Source organism: Diceros bicornis, chromosome 27, assembly GCF_020826845.1.
Source record: "Diceros bicornis minor isolate mBicDic1 chromosome 27, mDicBic1.mat.cur, whole genome shotgun sequence".
Taxonomy (NCBI): domain Eukaryota; kingdom Metazoa; phylum Chordata; class Mammalia; order Perissodactyla; family Rhinocerotidae; genus Diceros; species Diceros bicornis.
Window position 1 is genome coordinate 19,564,293 of NC_080766.1, and position 27,580 is coordinate 19,591,872.

Genomic DNA, 27,580 nt, shown 5'->3' on the forward strand with positions numbered 1-27,580 from the left:
AACACTACCACCACACACACACAAACACATTGGATTGCTCTTTCTACTAAATCAAATAACCTGACTTCAGAAGAAGAGAGATTCTTGCCCACTCTGTGTTACACTTAAGCAACTGGTCAGTATATCTAAGGCTTTTGCTGGCAGCAACTGTCCAGAAGTCTCAGATGTGAGCACTTCAAAAGGCCAGGGAACAGACAACTCGAATGCATCTAGTCTTCTCAGTCTTCTTCAGGTGCCCTAGAAAAATCTACAGTGAGCCCCTTCCACTGCTCAAATTAACATACGAAGATGACTGGAAGCCAAAGAGCCAAAGGGAAATATACAGAAAAGTCTACTTCTTGGATTCAAATGGGGACTCCTGCTATAGAAATAACACACTGGCTTTCCTGTCCAATCTCAGATTTCCAAAAACCAGAGATAAATTTTGAATTAAATTGTGGCAGCTCCCCTTAATCACAGTTTTTCTGAGCTCCCCTCTTTCACTGTTTTCCTAATTTGTCTCTTGTTATCTTACTAGATTTTAATGGTTTTAGTTTGAATTAAGTTGTTAAGGAATTCTCCATTTTCTTGTTCAAATATGTTAGAATAGTAATTTAGAATGCCAACCATTTTCTTCCTGATTATAATTCCAAATTGAAGTTTCAGGATTTGGGTTCAAATTTCTTAAAATTTCTTAAAATCTAACTAATTCAGTCAACAAATACGTTTTAAGTCCATATTTAGCACTAAGCACTAAACTAGATGCTGGGGTGACAACAGTACAGACATGTTCCCTGCCCTCATGGAACCTACAGTTGGGTGAGTGGGATAGGTACTAATCAAACAATCAAATAATTAACACATTCAAGTATAAAAATGCAACTATGGCAAGTGTTCTGAAGGAGAGGTGTCTGACAAACTATAATGCTGGAATTTGACTTAATCAGGGGGTCTCTTAGGAGGGGGACACTAGATCTGAAATGGGAAGGATACCTAGGAGATATCCACTTGAGAAGGCCAAGTATTCCAGGCAGAGGGAACAGCATCTGCAAAGTGGCTTAGCTACAGAGGGGAGAGGGAGTATGAGATGAGCTTGGAGAGGTAGGTGAGAGCTAAACTCTTCATAGTCAAGAATTATTATCTTTATCATAAACACAAGTGAAGCCCTTGAAGAGCTTCTCTTTATGGGGAAGGAATGTGGGCTACTGGTTACCATCTAATCAAAGAAAGGGACTTATCCCTTTCTTTGAGTTTTTCTGTTTATTCTGAGTTCCATCTCCGACTCCTGAAATGCCTTGTCAACATGTTAATGCCCCCATGACTCTAGCTTCTTTGCCTATAAACAGTTTACCTCAATGTGTGTCATCTTGAGTCTTGTAGAGATAGTTTATGGAACAATGAGTCATAATTGCTGAGTTCTTTGAACTCCTTGGATGAAAGCTGTTATAGGGCCTATAAATGGGAAGCATTGTTATTACCTATCAGATAGAAAGCTGTCTCCAGCCAAAAAGAAACCAGCAAGATATAAAGTGTACGAGGCTCCATCCACTTCTGTAACATTTAAATTTATAATCTGGGTATAAATTAAATGGGTTTAACACTGGGTAAGCACAGCATCTTTGATCTAAAATGCCCAGAGCACTGTGCAAACATTAAGTCATCCATCCTCAAAATACCCTATGTGTACATCACAAACACCAGCCACTGTAATTCTTTCTTCCTAAGGATTATGATAGAGTTCAGAGTTTAATTTTCATTCTAAAGGTCACCACCAAAGTCAGTGTGACTAACTCCTATATCCCAGGAAGAGGATATAAGCTCCTGGTTTACTCTACTAGTCTGATTTTTTTTCCACCCAAACAAGCAAACAAAAACACCTCAAAGCCAAAATACAAACAAGAGAAATGTGGAGATGAAGGAAGAGTTTAAATAAAACAATCAATAGACTTTTATTCCTAGGTAAATATTTCTTTCTTATCTTTAGTACTGGGCAAATTTAGTACTCTGTGGATTGTTCTGGCCTAAGAATAAAAGTAGAGAAAAGGGACTGAGGATGAGTTCCATAAGGATAGGGACTTTGGGCAAAAGAGGTGAAACAGAGACAGAGATGAAGGGGAAATTTGTAAGTTCACTCCTTTCCTTCCCTTCCAAAGGAAACCTCTAATATTATTGGTATCACCAGAACGGCTTATATTAGGGGTGGCAAGAGGGAGGGAGAGATGAGCAATGTCCAGAGCCAGCTTATCCAGAGCCTGTGAAAATGTTTTCATTTCTTTTAAAATCAGAAGAAATAATGATATGATCCAGCCTGGATTAAATTTGTCTTTATACCAACACAGTCATAAGAGATAATTTTAAATATTTTTTATGGTGGGAGGAATCCACAAAGGAAAATACCTATGGCCCTGAAAGTCAGAATGTGGCCCGGGAAATGCCCTAACTTAGACATTTTAAGAAAACTTGCTCAGGAAATCCTTGATAAGGATTTATTTATTCTATCCAGACACCAGAGAATCTCACAAAAGCAACCAAATGTAATGTTTTTCAAGTGATTCAACAAACCGAAAGGAGCAAAGTAAGTGAAAAACCGTGGAGGATTATCAACAAAGGAAGATGTGGTTTGATTTCTCTATACAGCTAATCTACAGAGCCCAGGAGTGTTCTTTTATTTAAAAGGCTATTGAAGAGATGAGAGGGATGAACCTCATCTGAAAATCCGTAACTACAGCCCCCCTCATGCTGGTTTCTCATCCAAATTTACATTAACTGTGTCCTTTGTGAAACTTAATGCCAAAAATTATTTTAAAAGTTTTCCTGGATTGGTAGAGCCCCTAGGATCCTGGCAGAAGCTAATACAAATCCTCTTCCAAGGAAAGCACTTAAAACCTTCAAATAATTCACACAAAGTTCCACAAACATGAGCTAACAAGAAAAAATAATCCTAAAACATGAAAAAAGAAGCTTAACATAAGCAAGAATCTGCATAAACAAAAAACAAAATGAGATGCACAAAGATTTCAAATCAAGTAATGATTGCACACAATATATATTAAGCTTGTTTAATATGTTTAAAGAAATACAAGAGATATTTGGAAGTATGAGTAGGGAATAAGAAACCAAACAGATATGAAAAAAGATTAAATATCTATAAATGAAAAATATAATTGAAATTAAAATGCATTTGCAGAACTGAATAGTAGATTCAACACAACTGAAGAGCAAAGTTGTTAATAGGCAGATAAAACTGAAAAAAATTACCAGGAATTTAGCTCAGAATATCAAATACATGAAAAACATAAGAGAATAGGATGTGAAGGCTAGAATGAGAAGGTGTAACATACATCTAATTGGCATCTCAGAGGATGATAACAGAGTGTGGGAAAACCAACATTCAACAAGAGTTTGAATATTGAGGTTTTTCCAGCATTGAGGGATGACAGGAATTATCTCAGGTTCAGGAAATTCATTGCTAGATAAATAAAAAGAAATCCCAAAATAGACACATTGTAATCAAATCAAACAGTGAATCAAAGAGAAGATCTTAAAATCAGCCAGATTATCTACAGAGATCATAAGATTGACTCCATTAGAGCAGCAAAGAAAGCCAGAATATAGTGGAATAGTATTTTGAAAGCACCGACAGAAAAGACCAGTAAGCCCCAAATTCTATACCAAGAACTCTACCTTTTAAGAATGAGGGCAAATTAAAGCTAGATACTTTTAGACAAACAGAAACCAAGTTTACCTTAAAGAGATCTTTAGTAAAGGAATTTGTAAAGGACATACTTCTGGAAGAAGGAAAACTATCCTAGAAGCGTTTTGAGATGCAAGAAGAAATGGTGAAAAAGATATGTAGACAAATCTAATAAAACATTGGCTCTATAAAAAAAGGACAATGTATAATTTATCAGATGGACAGAACAAAAACATTGGATTACACTATAAATTAGGAGGGGGATTTGATAGGCGTTAAACCAGTCTAAAAGCCTTGTATTATCCAGGAGAAGTGTAAAGATGTTAATTCTCTTCAGACTTGATTGGATTTTTTAAAAAAGGCCTCCAGGTACAAGAAAAATGACAACAGGACAGAAGACACCACCACCAAACTTTTGGAAACTGGAAAGCAGAGGGACACAAGTTGACGGACTGAATGCACTCAAGAAAGCTGAATTCTAAACCAGCAGTGGTCAAAGTCAACCTGCAAAGAGATTCAGGATTCAGTGGCATCAGGCATATCTGAGAGTGGGATGAGGGTGGGGCTAAAACAGGGCTATTGGTTCAGAGTTAGTTTAACAAGAAGTTAAACGCTGAGATCCCACCCTTACCCTTTCTGCGAGCTGACATAAGATGGGGTGGGTAAAAAGAGCGTCTTGGGACAGGAGATATCACGCAGGGAGAGGGCGGGGATACCGTACTGCGCAGACACGGGTTTATATACCCACGTTGATGGCCCCAGTGCTCTTCCAGCCGTCCCTCCAGAGAGCTGGCCACCCTGGGTTTACATCGAGTGCTGGATATTAGTGGTCTTTTCTAAAAGTAGGTTTACTGGGGTACTCCTTAAATTGACCCCATAGAAAAGTATCACCTACAAGCCCAAAACTTTCAATATGCTTCTTTTTTCTGCCCTATTTTAACCTTTGAGCAGAAAACCACGTATCAGTGGAAATTGGAGGAAAGCAACTAGTATGAAGTGAGAGAGACCAAAACAATGAGAAGAAAGCAATCAGAAGAAATAGATTATTCTTGGATAAGAACATTAAAAAAGGCCATCAATAAAATCCTCAGTTTGGGTCTGTATAAACTTATCTCTTTTGTGTACTCATTTTGGAATCTGCATTATTAGGAATCTTAAAAAAAATGCCGGGTTACTTGCTACGGGTTGATTCATAAACATGGCATAAAACTTAAAATGTATGTATTTATAAATTCATACGCTTAGGGGTAAATAGTTGACTTGGATGGTATTAACCCATAAAATCAATGTTCTGGGGAATATAAGCAGAACTCGAACTTGCTGGGAATCTTCATTTCTTATTATGAACAGCATTGTCAATTTCCGGAAAATATAAAAATTAGCAGTGTCATGTAAGAAAGAAAGTTTCTTGCTTCACATGCCTTCATATTCCAAGCTGGAGAGAGGTGAAAATCCTTTAATTCTTAAGTGTAAGTTAACCTCTGAATGTGATCATAGAATTTTAATAATCTGTGGGTGTGTTGACAAATCCATTACTGCTGAGAAGTCTTTGTAAGGACCGATGCTATATTAACCACAGAGTTATTTATGTCTCTCTATTTACCACCTTCTTGATGGACCAGGAACCACCTTTCTACTGGTTTAGAGGTTATACAATGTGGTCGGCTTGATTTACTAAGACAGGGCAATTCATTTAATGGCTGTGCACTATTTGTTAGCTAGGTTTGAGGACATCAAACAATTAATAATTTGTACATTCCAGAATTAATGAGATTATCTCATGATAGCTTCCAGGAGACATAATTTCAAAGCTGACAACAGCCACAAAGGCTTTTTAAGGTTCATTAAGAAGTTTCACATAATTGAGTGATTTTAGCTTACTGCTTATATGAAATAATGTAGTCACAAACCAAAGTCTAAAGATGACTTCATACAACTTTTTTTCCTTTTTTCCTCATCTTTAATATAATTTTTTAAATAACAATAGTTCCCTAAATAAGATAAACTGATCCTTTAAAAGTTACTTAAATCTTAGACACATTTGGAAAAATTTGTGTTCCGTAATCTAAAGAAGTATAAAACATTAATTTCGTAAAATATACATTTTTAAAAGTACATTCTAAAAAGACATGTTAGGCTATAATGATTTTTGAGTTATTGCATGGATATTTAAATACTTTTTATTAATATAGTCAACATATTAATTAACATATGAATGGAGTATATTCAATTCAACAAATACTAGAGAACCTACTATGGGGCTGTGCTTCCAAGAGTGACAAAGATGAATAATGGGCCTTTTTGGCCTTCTAGAAATATTCAGAGTAAGAGAAGTGATTGATAGGTATGAAAACGCCTACCACAGAAGGAGGCAAAAGGTAGGGACTGTAAAAAGAAAAAGTACCAGAAGGGAAGGGATTAAGATGAAAATCCTTTCGGGTAATTTCTAAAGATTTCCTCTAGTAAGTGGTTGAGAGGACTCCTCAAGGGTGACTTGCATTCTACTGGAGGAGACAGGGTAGCAACTTTATAACAAGTGTGTGCTACTTCAAAGTGATTAATACTAGAAAAATTCTCATAAAACAGTCTGAAATCGATACAAACAACTTTAGCGCTTAATCTTTTCTAATTTTAGAAAGTATAGTGTGGTGAGTAAAAATTTAAGTTTCAAATATTTCATATCTTTAATTACATCCAGTAGAATTCCTGTTTCCTCAACTAACAGGAAGCCCCTAGGGGTAACTGTGGACTCTCCTTACATCAGCCAGGATTCCACTGGAGACAAGTTAAGTCAGGATCGCTGGTGGGGGCTCAGGTGTTAGTATTGTGTATACGTTCTCCGGATAATTTTCACGTGCAGCCAGGGTTGCAAGCCACCAGGGTAGATTGCAGTTGGGCAATTTTGGTCTTCCTGGTAACTGATTTATTTTCTTTGCTGGCTCAAGAAATAATAAGAATTTTCCAATATTATTTTTCATTAGCTTCCACTTTACTAAGTACTCACTATGCGCCAGGCACGGTGCCAAGAATTTTTCTGTGTGCATTATCTCATCTAATTTTCATAGCTACCCCTGAGGCAGGTGCTATTTCTAAGTTACTTGCCCAGTTCCTGCCCCATCTGGAGCCCAAGAACGTACCCACTGTGCTACACTGCTTCTGTCTTCTAATTCACTCCCGATACGGAACTGTTGGGAACACTCGTCTCTCAGCAGTTATAAATAAACGTTATCTAAAAAGAGCAACGGAGAACAAGCGGCAAAATAACACAAGAACAAGTATGGAGGGCACCAGGAGGCAGAAGCGAAGCGACATGGCAGGGTTGATCCGGCGATTCAACAGATCTAATTCCCCGGCCCTCAAGCACCTCTCCCTCCCCAAGCCATTAACCACCCCTGCTTAGCCCTACTTTTCAATCTCACTGGTCCTTATTGGTCAATTTCAGGGCTAGAATAACCTTCAATACAAAGGGGGAAAAAACCCAGTCTGGATATTTCCCAAACCCGTAGCTGCAGTTTAGGGTTTCAGTCATTACTGGAGATGGAGAAAAGCCTTCTCGAGCCTTCTTCTACATCAGCCCATCCGCCTCAATGACATGGGAACAAATGCTGGGGGCTGCCCGGTTGGCTTTCCCCAGAGCCTTAGGTGGGAGACCCCACCCCTGTAGCAAATCGCCAGAGGTGGGACGCGTGGCTGGGGGGGCCCCCGGGGCCCCCACCCCCTACTGCCTCGAGGGGAGGGCGGGGTGAGCGCAGGCGGGATCCCTGCATTAGCGCTCTTCAGGGTCCCCGGCAGGCGGGCGAGTATTGTCCGGTGCCGCGCCCTTAAGGAAGGGCGCAACCGCAGTTGCAGTTGTCTGGAGAGAGGGCTGGCCCGACCCTCGGGCACAAACCCCGATTTAACTGAAGGCACTGAGGCGGGGAGCCAGGCTCAGGCTGGGGGCGAGCGGCTGCGGCGCACGCTAACGCCGAGCGCGGCCGGCCGGGCAGGTCCCTCCCGGGGAGGGTTCCCGGGGCAGCCAGCGCACTGCGCCCGGTTGCCACGGCAACCCCACGCGCCCGGCGGAGCCGGCCCGCGCCCCGGGGCTCGCCGCTACCGGAAGTGACGTGCTTCACCTGCCGAGCGAGGGCGGGGTGGGACGGGGGTGCGGAGGTGCCGCCGCCGCCAGCCAGTCGGGAGCGCGCGAGGAGCCGGGTGACTGAGACCTCGGGTGAGAGCCGCCTACCTGCCGTCGCCGCCCACGGCCGGGCCGCCACCATGGCGCTTCTGCTGCTCTTCGTGCTCCTGTGCGGAGTCGCGGGTGAGTGGGGGCAATTCGGTCCCTTGGGTCTCCACTGCCGGCGCAGCCCTGGGGCGCGGGCTGCCGGCGGCCACCCGGGAACAATGAGCGTGGGGGAGGGGGCGGCGGTGCGGGGGGCTTTGCGCGGGGCTGGTTTGCCGGGCCGGGCGCGCCAGCCGGGAAGGTGGAGCGGCTCGGGAGGGAGCCCTGCGGGGACGTGGGGTGTCCGGGGGGCGTTGGCGGCGCGGGAGACCGAGCCCGGGGATACGGAGCGGCGGTGCAGGGGCTCCCGGGCGCGTGTGGGTGGGCGCGGCGTGCCGGGTGCGCCTGGCGTCGCTCCCAGACTGGTCTTTGCCGCGGGTGCGGGCTCTGCTTTATTTCCTTGCCCTTTCCCTTGTTCGCCGCCGTGTAGAGTCCGTGCAGGGTTACCCCATTTCAAATGCCTGGGGCGGCAAGTTTTCAGGTATCGAGCGGTCCAGGCAGGGAGGCTGAATTACAAACGCCATGGTGAAATGGACACTGAGCTTTTCAGTGCCTCGGATCGTCCAAGCTTCTTCTAGGAAAGAGGCGCTGAACGCACGGGAGCCTGTGAGCCTTCTTGATCTGGTCGGAGAGGCGAGCCCAGGCACGAGCTGTTAACGAGATGGTAACTCGGCGAAGTAGACCGTGAAAAATCAAAAGTAGGTTCCTGCAAAAATGCAGTATTGATTGCCGCAGTCCCGGGGCAGAGTGCAAAGGAGTAATTAGTAATCTCGGTTTTGAGTTTGTAATGAGTTGGTTCATTTTGAAGATAAGATGGGATGACATGTACAGGGTAATTCCCAAAGGATTCGCTAAGTACATTTTTCCACTGCGCCTTTCTCGGGAGGGAAGAAACAGCATTTAAAAAAATGCTTGGACCATTAGAAGGCATAATCGTTTGACACTTAGAAAAACTGATCTGTTTTCATGTCAGTGTTTCAGCCAGCTGATCTTGTTCGTCAGAGTAAGCACTTGTCGCATTTTAGAACCAAATGACTCATTAAAAAAAAATCTATAGGTGGGACCCTAGGAGGCACACTTGGTGTAGCCTCCAGAAGGATAATTTTTTTTTAAGTGCTTTGAAGCAGGATCGAGTGGCCCTTTCTGTTGGGACGGCTCTCTGCTTCCTGTTGAAATGTTAATTCCATTGTTGGATGCCACAGCTGTGAGCATTACTCATGGGATCTACATTCTATTAACAAGTCTAAGTTCAATCTGAGTCTAGAGCACTATCTCCACCTTTTTGATACATATCACTTAGACTTGGCTGAAATTTCCGAAGTAGAGCTTCCGGCAAAGGTGAAGGGTCAGTAACCCGTTTACATGGTAGGTTCCCACCTTTGTTTTGTCAAGGACTGAACTGGAGTTGCAGCTTAGAACGCAGCGTTTGTGTTCTCTATGGAAAAAGATGTTAGCCTACATCTAAGGCAGAAGAGTGGAAGAACATAAACCAGGTAGACGAATTTTTTTTCTGGGGATATCCAGATAATTGTCTGGATTTCATTTTTTCTGGATGCCTCACTTTGGTAGGCACAATTTCAATCAAGGATTTTTTTTTTTCTTTAACAGTTTTATTTATTTATTTATTTTATTTTTTGTGAGGAAGATCAGCCCTGAGCTAACATCCATGCTAATCCTCCTCTTTTTGCTGAGGAAGACCGGCTCTGAGCTAACATCTATTGCCAATCCTCCTCCTTTTTTTTTTCTCCCCCCAAAGCCCGGTAGATAGTTGTATGTCATAGTTGCACATCCTTCTAGTTGCTGTATGTGGGACGCGGCCTCAGCATGGCGGGAGAAGCGGTGCGTCGGTGCGCGCCCGGGATCTGAACCCGGGCTGCCAGTAGCGGAGCGCGCGCACTTAACAGCTAAGCCACGGGGCCGGCCCCTCAATCAAGGATATTTTGATACATATAGAGTCATTCTGCTCATAAAGTGTACACGAGGTTACACTGGGCGTCTTGTTAAAGGACGATTGTCTTGTCTTCAGGTAAACAAGACAGCTATTTTTAATTCCAGTTTTCCAGCTTAGGATGCAACTCAAAAACCATGTAATTGATGTACAGCTTTGAGTATTTCTTCAGATACTTCTCGTCATTTTAGAAATTTATTGCTATGAACTCAGGTTGAGTGCTGACATGAGTGGCTCCTACAAGTTGGCAGAACAAGGTGGAGGCTTGCATATTAAAAATTGCAGTGGGGGCTGGCTCGGGTGCGTAGTAGTTGAGGTCAGCATGCTCTACTTCGCTGGCAGGGGTTCGCATCCCAGGCGTGGACCTACACCACTCGTTAGCCATGCTGTGGCAGCAACCCCCATACAAAATAGAGGAAGATTGGCACAGATGTTAGCTCAGGGCTAATCTTCCTCAAGCAAAAAAAGAAGATTGGCAACAGATGTTAGCTCAGGGCCAATCTTCCTCAGCAAAAAAAAAAAATCAGTGTTATCAGTGATAGATCTTCCTCTAGATCTCTCTTTATGTGGATTGTAAAGAGTTCTGTGGTATACTCTGGTTGCTGGTGGAACTCATTTTGGTGCGTTTTTCTTGCCTGCCTAGTAGCAACTCGTACTACTAGAAATAGTAGTGGCAGTAGTAGTAGAGCAGTAGCAATGGTAGTAAAATTAAAGCCTTGCTTGAGCAGTTATTAAATACCAGGCACTGCTCTAAGGGCTTTATTTCTACTGACTCAGTCTACCCAGCACCCTAGAGGGTGTGTATTATAATGATCCCTGTTGTACAAGTGGGGAAACTGAGGCACAGAGTGGTTATATAACTTAACTTGAAAAGGTCACGAATTTCCTCCTTCATCCTTGCTCTTACCACTATATTATTCTGCCTCTTACACAGCCACTTTCCTCTTTGATTACCTCTAATTGACATTCTAAATTTCTCTCACTGGTTATCTGTCATTTATTAAAAACCACCTGTTGGTTTGACTGTGTGCCAGGTACTGAAGGCTTTTATTATTATCCCTTTAATTTCTTGATCTTAGTTGAATACTTTCGAGCACTACTGTAAGAACACGAGGATCCAGGGCTTAGACTGGTGTTGTAAACTAATGTGGCCCGTGTACCAGAAGCATCAGCATCACCTGGGAATCTTGTTAAAGTTTGTGATGCTGCTGTTTTTCATGCTGTCAACATGAGCAGAACTAAAAAAGTACTGGCCAAGGATTCTGGCCTCCCAACCACCTGTTAGCCATTTAATGGCGCAGGCACCTGTCTTCTCTGTGTGCATCAGTTGCTTTATGTGTCAAGAATGGGGATCCTGGGGCCGGCCCAGTGGCGCAAGCGGTTAAGTGCGCGGCCTCCGCTGCGGTGGCCCGGGGTTCGCCGGTTCGTATCCCGGACACGCACCGACACACTGCTTGGCAAGCCATGCTGTGGCAGCATCCCATATAAAGTGGAGGGAGATGGGCACGGATGTTAGGTCAGGGCCAGTCTTCCTCAGCAAAAAAAAGAGAAGGCTTGGCAGATGTTAGCTCAGGGCTGATCCTCCTCACACACACAAAAAAAGAATGGGGATCCTCCTGTTTCAGAGTTGTTGAGGAGCAAAGTGAAGTGTTTATCGATTTGCTTTCCTGGAGTCTTTTCCTTTACATGAGAAAAAAGGATTATGAGGCTGGCCCTGTGGCCTAGTGGTTAAGTTTTCACACTCTGGCTTCGAGGGTTCGGATCCTGGGCAGGGACCTACACCACTTGTCAGCCATACTGTGGTGGTGACTCACATATGAAATAGAGGAAGATGGGCACAGATGTTAGCTCAGAGCTAATCTTCCTCGGCAAAAAAAAACAAAAAGAAGATTATTAGATGTGGACTCTCTCCGCTCCATATACCTCTCTCTTGCTATTTACATTCCTGCCGTTGTACCAACCACCAGAGCAAAAGTTGCCTGTCTTACAAGGCAAGCCACCCTATATTCGCTCCTTACCTTATCTCTTGTGTCCATCAGTTACTCATTTGTCTCATTGCACCAGGTCAGGGGGCAGGGACATTACCTGTGTTGTTCATGGTTATAGTCCCGGTGTTAGCTTGTGGCACCTGGCAGAGAGCACGTGTTCAGTAAATGTTGTGTAACTGAAAGTTTTCAACCTCTTGACCACTGGGCCTGTGTATATGATACAACTCTTATCAGTTCCATCTCTCTTTCCCTCCCTTCTCATACAATAAAGATGGTCCTTGTAGGGATCATTCCACTAGCCTTGTCTCATTCGGTTGTTAGTCTAAAGTTAAGCTTCTGCTTTATCTCTGACCTTATGGTTCTGTTCCACCCCCCTGTTTCAGTGCCAAAGGTAACAGTAGCTGTGTGCCAAATCCATTTATCTTTTTGGAGCTTCTTGACACCTATTTTGGTTCTTTCTATTAACCTGCTGTTCACTGCCTTGCACAATAGGTCCCTTAAATGTCAGCCTTCTCAGTGAGTTGGCCCATAGTCCTCAGTCTCCATCTTAAATCTGGGTGACCTTATCTCTCCATTACTGTAACCTCCAGATAGTTGCTAGTGACTTAAAAATATTGCCAGCTCAGCCCACCTCTCCTTTGAATTCTGGGCCACTATTTCCAGCTGCCTGACATTCAGCTTCCGCCTGAATGCACTTTAGTACGGCAGACTCGGCAAGTCTGGAGCTGAACTCATCCTTTAATTAATTGATTAAATGGTCAAGTCATTCAAATTTTATGTCCTACTATGTACTGTGCTTGTGCTAGGTGCAAAAGGTTTGCTAGGACATCCCCAGCAGATCGTACGGCTTTTGCAAAGACCTGGATATCTGAAAGGGTGTGATGTGGCTCGGGAATTGAGAAATTCAGTGCATAAAAGCATCTAGGGGGCCAGCCCGGTGGCGCAAGCGGTTAAGTGCGCGCACTCCGCTGGGGCGGCCCGGGCTTTGCTGGTTTGGATCCCAGGCACGCACTGACGCACCGCTTGTCGGGCCATGCTGTGGCGGCGTCCCATATAAAGTGGAGGAAGATGGGCATGGATATTAGCCCAGGGCCAGTCTTCTTCAGCAAAAACGAGGAGGATTGGCAGATGTTAGCTCAGGGCCCATCTTCCTCACAAAATATAAATAAATAAAAATAAACGCATATAATCAGCACTTCTCAAACTTTTTATGTGATAAGAAGAACTGAGTCATTCTTATAAGAAAGTGTGAGGTGGAGCCGGAGATTTTGCATTTTAACAAATTCCCGTTGATGTCACTGCAGACCACACTTTGGGCGGGCAAAGATGTGAAGGCTATGCCAAGAACTTAGTAGGAGAGGAGAGATGATAGACATCTGTCGAGTTATACCACCCCCCACAGTGGCATTAAGAAGCTTGCAAAGGCATTAAAGAAGTGAGGTTATACACTGAGATGATTCTCTTGAATGATGCAGAACTCTGCAGAGGTTCTGGAGGCAGGGGGAACTGATAGATCATCTATCTGGGATGATCTGGACATAAGCAGTCCCTGTTGAAACACAGCAGAGTGGAATTGGGCTTCCTCTTTGATCTGGAAAGTTCTTTTGAGGGAGATGCAGTGGAACCTGACTTCTGGTTGGTTGAATGAAAGGCAAGAAAGTTGGAGAGAAGCAGTAAGATTTCTGGCTCGAGTGAATGGTGAAGTCACTAACCTACAGGGGATAAAGACAAGAGGAGCAAGTTTCAGAGAGGGCGACAATGAGCTTAAGTTTGGACAGGTTGTATTTGAGGTACCTGAGGGAAATGGAGGTAAAAAATATCCAGTAAGAAGATTTAAACAAAGGACTGATCTCAGGGGAGAGGCGAGGATAGGTGATGCAGAATTGAGAATCACCGCTGACAGGTGGCATCCGTGTAAGGTTAACCAGGAAGAGCAGGTAGGACTAGAAGAGAAGGTGAAATGTGACGCTGGGGACCATCAACATCTAATAGGTGGACAGAAGGTGAACAATAAGGAGTGATGGGGAATGTAGGAGAACTAGAGGATAGGGTGTCCTAGAGATGAGGCCAGTGGGTCTTACCATTAGGAGATTATTGAGAACGTTCAGGAAGTTGTCGGTTCCACAGGGAGGGCGGTTTCTGTAGTGGTGAGAGTAAAGCTCGATTTTAATAGATTGAGGAGTGGGCCTCAGGTAAGTGGAAAATGAGAAATGTATGGAGCACTTGCAGTTGGTTTGGCAGTGAGGAGTTGCACATAGGGCCTTGATTCTAGGGGACAGTAGCAGACGCAGGGGAGAAGGTAGAGCCAGCGGATAAGGACTACCCTTAGCTTCCAGCCACTCAGACCTAGAACCTTTTCCTCATTTTCCTTTATGGGCCCAGTTTCCTCTTTGTACATTAAGTGTTGGGATTCCTCCGTTTATGGCTTGAGTTACCGTTTATGTCCTTACAGCCTCCAGTCTATTTCTAGTCTATCTCCCAAGCTTTGCCCATAATTTCAAGCCACCCACTTACTATCTCTGCTGAGACTTCCCACAGGCACCTCCAGTTGAACCTGTCTACATACCACTGTTCCCTCTCATATTAAATGGCATTTTCAGCCACCAAAACGCTCAGGCACAAATCTGGGTACCTTAATTGACTTCCCATTCTCTCACCTGTTTACATCCAGTCAGTTTCTAAGTCACTTGAATCCCTCCAGCCACTATGCATAGTCCAGGTTATACCAGCATCTCTTAAGATGATTGAAATGGCTTCATAACTGGCATCTGATTAAGTGAGCTTTTCCTTGTGCTCCCGGCACATCCCGTTACTGGAACAGGTTCTAACACTTACCAAGTGTGCCATTATTGTAATTGTTTTCCCTGACCAGACCATACCTTTCATGAGCTCAGGGGTTGTCTGTTTTTCATTTCATTCCCAGTATGTGGCACAGTGTGTTAATTGAGTAGTGGGGAAAGGTGTGCTAGACAGGAATTCATGTTTGTTGGCTTGAGAAAAAGACCCAGAGAGGAAAGAGCATTTTGAAGAACAAAAATAGATACATCATGGAAGAGGCAGACAGGGCTGGGCTGGGTATGCTGCACAGGTCAGCTTTGCCAATGTTCGCTAGTGAAGTGAACTTATGTTTCCACTCCAATCCCATTTTAATCTCCTGTTTGCAGCCTGTTTTCTCCCTCCCCTTGTTTCTACCTTTCCTCTATCATACACCAATCATTATCAGGTATAATTAAATAAAGGCTAGAATTGAGACTGAGAACTTTTGATTTGGTTCATTTGGTGGCTAGCAGGCAATGGATGTGAACTTTACAATAATTATTAACATAACCTAGAAAGTAATTAAAAATGATCTAACTAAAATGAGCTTATGGCTTTATCGTACTCTTTCATCTATCTTGTGTTTTTTAAGAAAATAAGTCTAATATTCTAGAATAATTGTTAGATTGGTGTTGGAATTAGATTGGTTTCTGTTAAGAGTGTGGCACTAAGTAGGAGTAAGGAGCAGTGACGTTTTCTGGCAATGGCGGAGTGTGGCGGGGATGGGAGAGCTCACCTTGGCGTGGTGAAGTGATCTCTTCAGGAAGCCAGTAGAGTTCATGGTTTGGTGATCTCTTGGGGATCTATTATCAGTATTTCTTTGTAATTTGTTCACTTTGTTGAATCCATTACTGTCTCCACATAAAAGAAAAAGGGAAGGAAGTTGAAAATGTTTCTGCATTCAGTGGCAAAATGGTGACTTAAAGAGACATTTTATCTCTTCTGTGCTTTCCCACTAGTATTTTCTGTAGCCTTTCTTCCCTCATCTCATTGGTTCACCCATTCTGGTTTCTAATAAAGAGTTAGCCAATTAGAGTTTAAGCCTTAAAGGCCTTAACTTCACTCAGCAGTATTTGCAATTTATTTTAATTGGCAGGGTGCTCTTAGAAGAAAAGACTGTTGCCTGCCCTGTGCACAAAAGGGAGATAGGATAAGGGAGGGAGATAATGACAGTCTATTTTTAGGGTAGGTGTGAGATCAGTGGGACGCTTCTCTTGGTCCTTTGGTAACCGTCAAATTAACCAACGTTTATCCATGCAGATTTCTTTAGAAACTATTAAAATACTTTCATTCTTTCAGAGATATTTTACAAGTTGCAGTGGGAATGACTTTGATTTCATTTACTTCTAAGAAATAAAAATGTGTTTAGATTTCAAGAAGAAACAACATAACTAATTGTGGTTACTTTTTCCACCTTCCCGTGGTGTGGATGTATGTTCTGTGTGAGTTTTACAGGTTTCTCCAAAGGAAGGATGGTTTGGCTGCACAGTTAAAATGCTCTCAAGGAATCGCAAAGAACTGCAGATACAGTGAACCAAATGTTGAGCCACATCTTTGTTGAGTTGTTAGAGTGACTCTTGCTGACCCCCCTCGGTCTCTCTCAGATTCCCCCGTGAAGAGTGCTTTGAACTCTTGAATACCGGAAGATTCCTATGGGGGTTTTCTGTAATGGACCGGACAAAAACTTGTGAGTGTTTTGTGTTTGTGTAGAGTATTTCTACAGTAAGAATTGAGAAGGTTCTTTAACCTACTTGGCTGTGCAATGTAAAATCTGATACTTTTAGAATGAACTGGTAAATCTGGGCTAGAAAAGTGATCGCCCTTTATTTTTTTAAGACAATTTCACATGCATCTCATTTGAATCTACTCTCCTGATCACTTTGGGGTAGGAAGGACACATTATATTTTTATTTTCAGGAATCAAGTTGTAAATCCAAGGCCTAAGACCAATAAATTATGGCATTGGTCCAAACAGTACTGTCCAATAGAAATATAATGCAAACCACATATGTAATTTAAAATTTTCTGGTAGCCACACTTAAAACTAAAAAGAAAAAGGTGAAATTAATTTGAATATATTTTCTTTAACCCAATATATACAAAGTATTAATTCCATCTGTGATGTAATTGAGCATTAAAGAGATATAAAAATTTTTTTCATATTGAGTCTTCAAAATCTAGTCAGTATTTGACCTACAGCATGTCTCAGTTTGTGCTAGCCACATTTCAAGTGTTCAGTAGCCATATGTGGCTAGCAGCGGCCCTGTTGATCAGCACACGTTCAGACTCGGAGCTTTAGTTTCCATCACCTTCTACCATATCTAGTTTCAGAACATCCTGCTAACTAAAATAGCGTGGGTGTGGTGTGCCATCAGAACAGCTTTGTCAAATGGAACATGCCTTTGGAGTTGCTCTCATGAGATTTTACGTCTAAAATAATTATTTGTGTCACATAGCATTCCTGTTGGCAACAAGCTAAATAAAGTCTCTTGTTTCTTATTTAGTTTCTTGTAATCATCAGAACATTTGTTACACACACAAAATTATATCAGCTGTCCTTATTCGATAGTTATATTCATTTACGTTTTAGATATAAGGCAGCAAAAACAAATATATGCACCAAAATAATGTTTTTAACCTGCCTATAGGGGAAATAAATGTATTTATGGAGAGATAGCAAATAAGAATAGAATGGCCCCTGGTGATGGTTGCTAGGGAAATTTCAATTCACTTTGGGATATTAGAAAGGAATTAATGCCAAGATAGAGGCAATCAAGTTAGACATGCTTACAACAGGAATGATTTTCTTATAATTAACCCTGCCTTTATTAACTTTAGGATTTTCCATGAGGAGATAACGTTATTACTCGTTTTGTTGTTATGTCTATTTCTTTGCTTTCTTATTTTCTGTGATCTCATCTTTATAAGACACTTCACCTGAGTTTTTTGTTCTTTGGGTTTTTTTATTTTTGCCGAGTACTCAGTCTCTTTTCCTGTTTCATGTTAATTAAAGGAAGAGAAGAGAGCGTGAGGTTTTTATGAGCAAGGAGGCAAAGGCAGATTTCTTAAAATGGAGCGATACATAGTATTCTATGAAGGTGATGAAAATATTCACCATGGCAACGGATCTGCTTTACCCATAATGCAAAATATCCTATTTGCATTTGTTTTGCCAGAGAATTCTGAAATTAGCGTCTGTGTGTTAGAGAACAGGGAGAAGTTAATATACTACATGGATTGGAAAAACGCCGAGCCTTAATTTCTATTGGAATTAAAATTTGAATGCTTTCCTGAGATGAGTGTGTCTTTGTGTGTGAGGAGAGTGGGAAAGGAGTGGATCACAATCCGATTCAACAAATACTTGTGGAAAATCTATCTGCATGTTCACATTCTTAACTCCCCCTGTCTGGCTTTCCAGTATAATTTACATTTTCTCTGTTCCTGATTTATAAATTATATATTAAATATTTCTTATGAAGAACCTCAATCCCTGTGGAAGAAGTTGGGTGTAAATAAGTAATATCATGTGTCCATATGGGCAAGGCGTTTTATTAGGTGCTTCAGGAGATACAAACGAGGAAGTTACCGTTCCAGTACTCACCGCAAGCGTCAACCCGGAGGAGGGAGTCAGGCCCTTACTCCCCAGCTGTGATACCAAGCAGAGCAGGATGGGGATCAGAGCTGATGTGCTCTGTGATGTAAAAACTCGTGGCTTTCTGATTTTTCTCTTGAGACCTTACTGGCTTCTCCAGACTATTTCCCTTCCACCTTGTGTACCAATCCTTCAGCCTTTAAAACTCCTGCCCTCTGCTTACACCAAACTTCTGATTGCTTCTCCACATGGACCAAGAAATTCCCTGTCTCATCCTCCCGTCCCCTCCTCTGCACTCCCCTGCCCCCCAGTATAGCATTACCTTGGCATTTTAGTATTTACATTTCACAGTTCGCTTTTTTAACATCCTTACACCACAGTTCCTTGACTTCTCAAATACAGTGATTTTCTATCCATTTTACTTCGGCAGCTCATCTTATACTTAGTTCTTCAGCTCTGAAATCTTGAACTCTATTCACTGTCTCGCAGCTTTCTCAAACTTCCATCACACCTTCTTGCTATCATTGAGAGCTCCAGGCTTTACCCCCTTCCTCCCTGCTCTGGTCTTCTGGTTACTTTAAAACCAGAATTTCTTCTCTAAACCAGGGTCCCGGGGTCAGACTCCAGCTCCCCTTCCTGATATGGATCAGTCCTACAGGCTGATTGCCTTGCTCCTGCTCGTGGCCTGTGGTGCACAGATGGAGAAAAAGTGCGAATGCACAGCTGGGTGCACGGGGGAGCCTGTTCATTGTCCAATTTGGCTAGACTTTTTTAAAAGTACATTTATAAAGCATCAGAACATTATATTTTTAATAAAAACAAAATAAAAATAACTTTTCTGTCTCTAACTCCTTCAGCTGTTTTAAAATTTGTTTTTAAATAAACCTTTTATTTGAAGTATGACATTCATACATAGAAAAGCACAGGTTAGAGCATTGTTTATAAGAGTACAGGTCAGAGCATTATCACAGAGGAGACACATCTGTGTAATTATCACCCAGATCAATAGAACATAACCTGCATCTCAGAGGTCCCCCTGTGCCCCCTCCAGTCACTTCACTCTCTTCCGATTTCTGACAATAGACATGAGTGTTAACACTTTATTTAAATGTAATTACACAGTGTATGTTCCTTGTCTCACTTTCACTTGTTACCATGTTTGTAAGATTATTCATGTTGTGTAGCTTGAGTTTATTCATTTGCGTTGCTATATGGTATGCTATTGTGTGACTATACCACCACTGATTTGCCCATTCTACTGTTGATGGACATTTTTCTCTAGTTTTTGCCATTGTGAAAGATGCTGCTATGACATTCTCATACATTTGTTTTAGTGCACATGTGCATACATTTCTCTCCCCATGAGTGAAATTTCTGGTTCCCATAAGTTATACGTATGTTTAGCCTTAGTTGTACTGCCCAACAGTTTTCCAAAGTTAATTGTCCCGGTTGACACTCCCACCAATAAAGTGTGAAAGTTCCAGTTGCACCCCATCCTCCTCAGAGCCTGTTCTCATTTCAGCTGTTCTGTTGGGTGTGTAGTGCCGCATCATTATGGTTTTTTTTCTTTTTTTTTTTTTAACATTTTTATTATGGGAAATTTCAAGTATATATAAAACTAGAAAAAATGATGTGATAAACCCACAGCATATCTTTGCTCAGCTTCGTCACCTATCAGCTCATTTCAGTTGGACCTTTGATACCGTTCTGGAGTCCTTCATTTCTTTTCCCGTTCCTCTTCACAGGTGTTTCAGACTTGACCCAGTCTCCAAAAACCCTCTACCCATATTTGCTGCCTCTTTTATTCTAAGTAAATGCTGTATTCCTCCTTTGTCACAGAGGAAATAAGAGGCTCTCAGGTACAAATTCCCTTCATTTCCTTGACCCCAGTGTTTAAACTTATCCGTAATTGTACTGGTCCTCTTATGTCCTTCCCTCCATTCATATTTAAAGGTGTCTTATCCCCTATTTTCTAGGTATCATTCTTTTCTGGGGACTTGATCCTTCAGTCTCTAAGTGTTCTACTATATGTATGTTTAACCTCTCTCATTTTATTTGCCCCGTCTTTTTGACCTATAAACATGCTCTACATTTCTCGTTTCAAAACAGCCTTTCCTTAACTACGCATCACGCTCTGCTCCTTTTCTCCTACCCTTGAAAACCAAGTTCCTCAAAACAATAGTCACTTCTGTCTCTACTCACATAATCTAAACCTCTGTAGTTAGATATGTGCATGTCCCCGAAGGCTTCACTAAACCAGATTCGGCTTAGGTCACCAATGATATTCTGATTGCCAAACCTAGTAGATATATTTCAGTATCATTTATTTACATATCAAATTTTGAGTTCTTCCGATACAGAAGGCACTGCTAGGTGTTAGGGATAAAAGATTAAAAGACACCTTCCCGACACTACAGGAATTTATATCCTACTAGGGAGTGACAGGCTTATAAGGTGAAGAATTGTCATACTAGCTGCCATTTATTGAAAGAATGATACCATGTTGTGCTGAAATTGTTAAGAGCTTTACGTGCATTATTTTATGTAATCCCTACAGTGAAGTAGGCATTATTACTATTAATTCCCACGTTAAAGAAGAAAACGGTAAGATTTAAAAAGGCTAGAAACTTGCCTGTGGCCAAGCGTTTAGTAAGCTCAGTTTGAATTCGAATGCAGATCTGACTTCAGAGCCCATGCTATTACTGGGCAGAACGGCTTCCGTAATTCAAGAGGCTGATGTTTCAGAAGTGTCTGCACTTGTTGTGAGGCCAACTCAGAGAACTGTGCTGCCTTGGAGTTGTGGGAGGAGGGGAGGAGATGGATGTCAGGGGAAGGCGTCTTGTTGATTGATTGATGGATGGTCTAGAATTAGGACATGTTTAGATCTGAAATAGATAATTAAGTTCAACATCTTTAATTTATGTTTGAGCCCTAGAGAATCAACGTGTCCAAAATGATAGTTTTTTTTTGTGACAGACTTGACAACAGATTCCTAGTCTGCTTTTTATTTCCCTGCTAAAAAAAAAAAAAAAAAAAGGTTTACCCAAGCTCTTGAACCATGTGCTACCTAAAATGCTGTCTCGGAAATTTAGTATAGGAGAGGAATAGTGTAAATTCCAAACCCTGCTCCACCACAGTGTTTGGAATGGGGTCTAATAACCTCCTCACTGTGTTTTATAGTGATTTTTACAATGAAATCTCTACATCCAGGAGTGTTTACTGGTAGACTTCTACTTACAGGACGTGTGGGGTTGGGAGCCGGTCTGCCTAGATGTGTGTCTTGCTCCCTTTGTGGTTTAGCTCCCTCTCAGTGTCTGACTCTTCATTGTCAAGTGGGCATAATAGTACTGCCTCCCTCCGAGTTGTTCTGAGAATTGAAAGAGTTAATACGTATAAAATGTTTTGAGAAGTGCTCGGCACGTAATAAGTCCTCAGTCACTGTTACTGTTTGTTGTGAAGATGATGATTCCCACATTTGCATCTCAGTTTATTTGCTGGGTGCCTGCTTTTTGATTTCTCGTGGTGGGTGGGGAACTGGGAATTTATATTAGAAAAACTACAGAGAAAATTAAAGAAGTGGACTTAATGTCATTCTCATTGTTATTAACTTATCTAACTGTAAGTATTACTTTCTTAGCTGTAAGTTGTATTAATGTACTGTACTGAGTAGCGCACGTGGGAGTTGAACAACTAAAACTCCTAGACAGCAAGGAGCATAGTTTCTACCTTGCTGTGGGTGTTTTCTTCTCTCTGCCAGCAATATTTAAAGGCCTGGTTGGAGTAGTTAACTAGTATTCACATATTTAAAATGTTTTTCCTTTTCCTTTCTGGAAACACTGTTTAGGTGACTTTTAAATATTGCTAATCCCAAAGCAACTTCTGGTGAGGAAAGTTGGCACAGGTTGGAGTTAGGGTCAAGGAAATGCTCTAAATAGTGTGGTGGTTGCATTTTTGCACGAGGTTTGTAATATCTTGGTGACAGACACCTGTAGTATTTGTTATCAGACACACCCAACAAGATTATACTTGTCCCGATCAATCCTGTAAACACACCACTTTCTGATTTGTCCAGTTTGTTTCATAACATTGCTCTAGTAAATCATTTTTGATTAATATTGTGTTGTTTATATAAGATACCTGAATTCTGTGATCTGAACTCAGGAATATGATTGAATGTGTCCTCTGTATTTAAAATAGTAACTCTTACGACCTTCTTTGACATTTCTCAAAAAAGTCAATATCAGAGAAATTCTGTATCACAATTGACGTTTGTCATCATAACCATTTCCAAGAAACCAAAGAAATATGCAAAACTTTTGGAATGTAAATTTAAATTCTTATTTTTATTTCTAGTTTTTTTTTGTTATTGTTAATATCTTTGGAATGACTCCAGATATTTTGAGAAACCACACATCAGTGTGTAATATTTTTCTCTTTTTGCTTCATGTTGTTCTAGAGATAGTTGAAAGATTCTTTATCCGTAGTTGTGATTTTAGAATATTCGCAAAAGTTTTTCTTAGTGTCATATTTCTCAGATTAAATAACTATATATAAAGTTGCATACATGTTAATTTCTTACCAGATTTGCAGGCATTTATTATAGTATGGCTATTAAAGTAATAAGCATTAGTCTTCGCTCCCATCAGCATATGACCGGGCTTCCTCAGCCCCCTTTGAGCTGTATTTCCTGTCTTGGCTTCATTGTTCCATTTCTTTGCTTCCCTGGATACATGGTCTTTCCATGACTTCCCCACAAGGTCTGTTGCTCTTGTCTCCCATTACCACTCCTCTTCAAATAGTTCCTTCACCTTCCCTCTACTCCCACCCTCCATTTGCAGTTTATCTGTTTTGTCCAACACAGGTCTGGGGGCTTATTAAATAGGGCTTGGGACATACCCGCCAGGGGTGAAGCCCTGAGACCCTGTTAATGTGAGTGAAAGTGTGTGCTTAAGGGTAGGGGCATGTAAACAGTTACCTCCAGTAGAGGAACACATTGTGTAATAGGAGGAGGAAGCAATTAATACTGCCTGTGGGGAACAGGAAAAACTTCAGAGAGGAGATGAGGTCAGAGGTTCTTGAGAAATGGCTGGAGGCGCTCTCAGTGGGAGAGGGTGGGGCAAGGGGGAGAGTGGGCATTGCATCAAGGGAAAGTGTGAGCGAACACAAGTGCTACACAAATATGGACTTACTCGTCTTTTTCCCATTGGGGCTTCCTCTGATTTCTTTGATGTCCTTCTATGATTGGGCCCAGACCGTGACACTTGTACTGTTGTAGTTCCATCTGTAATAGAGAAAGGTCGTAACTTATTTTCACCTACTTTTAGCGACATTACAACTTGTTAATTTTTCTCCACCATTTTGAAAGGACTATCTTTGATCTCTGGTAGATCCTTTATTACCTTTCTCTTAGGTGAAAGTACTTGTGCCTGTGAGCTTTTTTTTTTTCTTCCCCAGCTGAGTACCTGAAATTTTGCTGCGCTGAAGGAAACCAGTGACAATCCAGAAGCGTAGTCTTTGGCTTCAAAATCAAATGTGAAATATTCCCTGGGGGTGCAGGAAGGACACAGTCAAGAAGCAACTTCAGTAAAGCAGGAGCAGTGCTTATGGTGGAGGCCTTATCAGCTGCCCTAGGAGTACCTGGGGGACATCTGATTCCACCTGTGTTTGGGCACAAGGAATGCTTTCTGGAAGAAGCCCCTGAACTGAGACCAAAGTAGTAGGAGTTGTTGAGAAGGTGGGATGGAGCGGGAAGGCAGTATCTAGAGTGTGCGGTGCTCAGTGAAATGGGAAGAGCGGAGGAAGAACTGGCTGAAGCTTACAGTGGGCGCAGCGCTGCTAGGAAACTGGAGGTGGGGAAGTGCCTGATCAGAGGGCCTTGTAGGGGAATTAAGGTGTCTGAATCAATATGGAGCCACCAGAGGTTTTCACACATGGCAGTGACGTAATTTAAAAAACAATTGTGTAGAGAACACTCTGGGTGAAATATGGAGATGGGTTAGAATGGGGAAGAGTGGATGGTGCAAGGGAGCCAGTTATCAAGCTGTGAGATAATAGTGGCCTGAGCTTAGATAGAAATGGTTGGATTTGGGGTATTCTGAATCTGACACCATTTCTGATGTGCGTTTTTTCCCCACACCACCAAGCAATTCTCCAATACCAGCTGGGTGTCCTACAATTCAACCTGATTCTGACACTGTCTGCCTGGAAGTAGCATCAGATCCCACAGGTTAAGGGAGACCTCAGTCCCACAAGACTGCCCCCTCCCCACACACACTTCAGATGCCAATTGCAAGTCCAGGTTGTCACCTCTCTTTCCGACCTACTGGCTACAGATCTAAGGTTCCCATAACCCACTTCTTGGGTTCAATTAATTTGCTAGAGTGGCTCACAGAACTCAGAGAAAAATTTTGCTTACTAGATCACCCGTTTATTATAAAAGGATGTAACTTGAACAGCCAGATGGCAGAGATGCATAGGGCAAGGTATGGGGAAGGGGTGCAGAGCTTTCACGCTTATGCCGAGCATGCCAATTTCCCTGCGTCCTCACGTGTTCACCAACCCGGAAGCACTCTGGACACTGTCCTTTTGGGTTTTATAGAGGTTTCATCAGATGGGCATGATTGATTAAATATTGGCCATTGGTGATTGAGCCAATCTCAGTTGACCTCACTGGAGCTCAACCTCCATCCCCTCTCCCTTCCCAGAGGTGGGAGGTGGGGTGGTACTGAAAGTTCCTATCCTCTACTCACAGGGTTGGTTCCCCTGGCAACCAGCCCATCCTTAGGTTACCTAGGGATTTTCCAAAAGTCACCTCATTAACATAACAAAAGATACCTTTATCGCTCTTAGGAGCTCTGTGCCAGGAACTGGGACTAAGAACAGATATATATTTCTTATTATAAATCATCATATTGCAGATATATTAAGAGACAGCAGTTGTCTTGGATTAAGGCTCCACCTTTATGACTTCATTTAACCGTAATCACCTCTGTAACGGGTCGTATCTCCAATACAGTCACATGGGGGAAAGGGGCAGGTTAGGGCTTCAACATGAATTTTGGTGGGACACAATTTAGTCTGTAGCACAGTCCAAAGAAAAGTAGTATTATATTTGTATATTTATTATTAAACATATATTTAAAGTCATGGTCTTTTTGAAAGATCTAATGATTAGATGATTATCTTTGCTATCAGGTAAATGGAATTAAACCTGGAGGCCGCAATATTTAGTCAAACATCTATTAATATGAATGGAAGTCGATTTTACCACCCCAGAGCCATATTTTAGTAAGGTCTTTTTGCTGGGGGACTGGTTCTAGCTTTGTGTATTTGTCCTAGCTCTTTGTCTCATGTAGATGAGCTTGGATTTCTTACCCTAATTTTCCTGCCTGTTATTAAAGAATTTAGGTTGTTCTCAGATGCTACCTGTTGTTGGGCATTTAGGTTGTTTTCAGATGTTTTTGTATCACACAGCACTTCAGTGAATAGTATTCTTGCACATAGTAGCTCTTGTGAGTTCAGCTGCAATTCCCAAAAGTGGATTTTCACACTTATATTTCACAAGTCTCCTCTTGTGGTTGCACGTTTATGTTTCACAGTCCTGCTGTTGTGTGGACAGTAAGTTGTGCTCAGTTACTCTCCATGTAGGCCATCATCAGTCTTCAGCACTTTGGCCAAGCTTGGCCTTTTCTGGTTCCGTTCTCACGCAAGGGTACTTGTGCCTGTGAGCTTTGCTTGGCCTCCTCTTCCCTCAGCATATCCCAGAATTGTGACCGGCTTACCTCCAGGCGTCCAGAATTCTTGACTGCTGCTTTATTCTGTTGTGATTAAGCTCTTTGCTGATGGCTTAGATCTCTATAGACAGTTTATGTAGTTGCCTGTTTCGTAATTCATACCCCTCTCTCTGCACCCAGGTGAAAAGACCTCACCTGTCACTGCTTGAATTCTGCCTCAGACATGATCTTTAAAATCGCTGTGCTTATGCCATCCCTGGACAGACTTCACATTTACTGTCTTACTAGTATAGGTAAATTCATGGAAAATGTTTCTAACCGTGCCTTTTGTTTTGTTTCCTCAGTGATAGAACAACAGAAAACCTTCCTTCATTAAGCAAGTGTTTGTTGAATGCTAGCTGATGATTTTCTAACCTAAAATATTTAATCTAGTTAAATTGTCTTTCTCTTCATAGCGTTTGTGTTTCTTCTCTGTTTTTCTCTAAGGCTTTCCACACTCAAGACACTGTTAAAAATTCTCACATGTTTACTTCTCTCTCTTTTTTTTTTAACCAACCATAAAGTTTCATGAGCACCTTCCATCTTCCTATGACTTGAAGATTGCCAGAAGGAAAAAAAGGAGAGCTGAAGACCATCCAGGTTAATGTGTAGCTTAAACTTGAAAAAAAAAATTAAGTCAAGGCAGGTCATCAGTTCCAAAGGTTGCCTTCCTTCTAGAGGAGTAGCGCCTTCCTTCATCTCTAGTTCTGCCCCATTCTTAGGGTAGGAACAGATCTAAGGCCTTAGTAGGAGAGAACAACATCCATCAAGGGCTAAAAAATGCTCTGGTGAACTCATGTCGTTTTGATGCTCAGATAGAAGTCAGACTGGGCAGAAGAGGAGCGCCATAAAGATCCAGGTGATTTGGAATTTGGGGGTTAAAAAAGGCAAGCAGAAAACTGAGAGGTGTTATTGCAGTCACTGCTAAAATGGGACATGCTTCAGTTTGTTTATCTAATTCAGTGCTGAGTGAGTATTCATTGGACTCTGCATATACTTGTGCCACGTATTTCATTACACTTTGGATATAAGTTTGAATAAAATTATAAGATTTGTTATTTGATTTAGTTTTGAGACCATGTTTGAACTTGCAAGTAGTTTGCAAGTTCAGTTATCACTCGATTTGCTGCATAAACAGAATTGGGCAGTGTTAGGAAAGAATCCTGAGACACTGCATGAGACCACGTGTCTGCCTTTTGTCTTCTGCAATTTGTGACTGTTGCACACATCAACACTTGAAAAACTATGTCTCTGCAAAAGAGGCCCCTTCCGTGTTGCTAGGAAACCCAGTAACTGTTTTGTGTGATCTTGAGATTTTAATTCATTTCTAGTGCAACACAATGAAGAGCAGTTGAATGTTTTAAACACTTTTTGGAAGAGAAATACTGACAGCCATTTAAAAGTCTGTTTAAAATTTCTTTAGTATACGTATTAAGAAAATCTCAGTATAAAGCAGAAATGGGCAATCACCTTTCTTAAAATCTCAGTTCTTAAAAATAACTGCTAACAATTTGATATATAACTTTCCAGAT

The 27,580-nt window shown here is 41.8% G+C and overlaps 1 protein-coding gene across 3 annotated transcripts in view; it reads left to right on the forward strand.

The window, feature by feature from the left end:
* Positions 1–7,596: 7,596 nt before the first annotated feature.
* CXADR (CXADR Ig-like cell adhesion molecule) overlaps positions 7,597–27,580 on the forward strand; it is a 70,294-nt gene continuing 50,310 nt past the window's right edge. The window contains exon 1 of one of the 3 annotated variants that reach the window (XM_058522946.1): positions 7,597–7,970. In XM_058522946.1, coding sequence (XP_058378929.1) covers positions 7,928–7,970 — 43 coding nt within the window. In that variant the 5' untranslated portion in view covers positions 7,597–7,927. The remainder of the gene's footprint in view (positions 7,971–27,580) is intronic. The other 2 variants (XM_058522944.1, XM_058522945.1) reach the window with 2 other exon arrangements.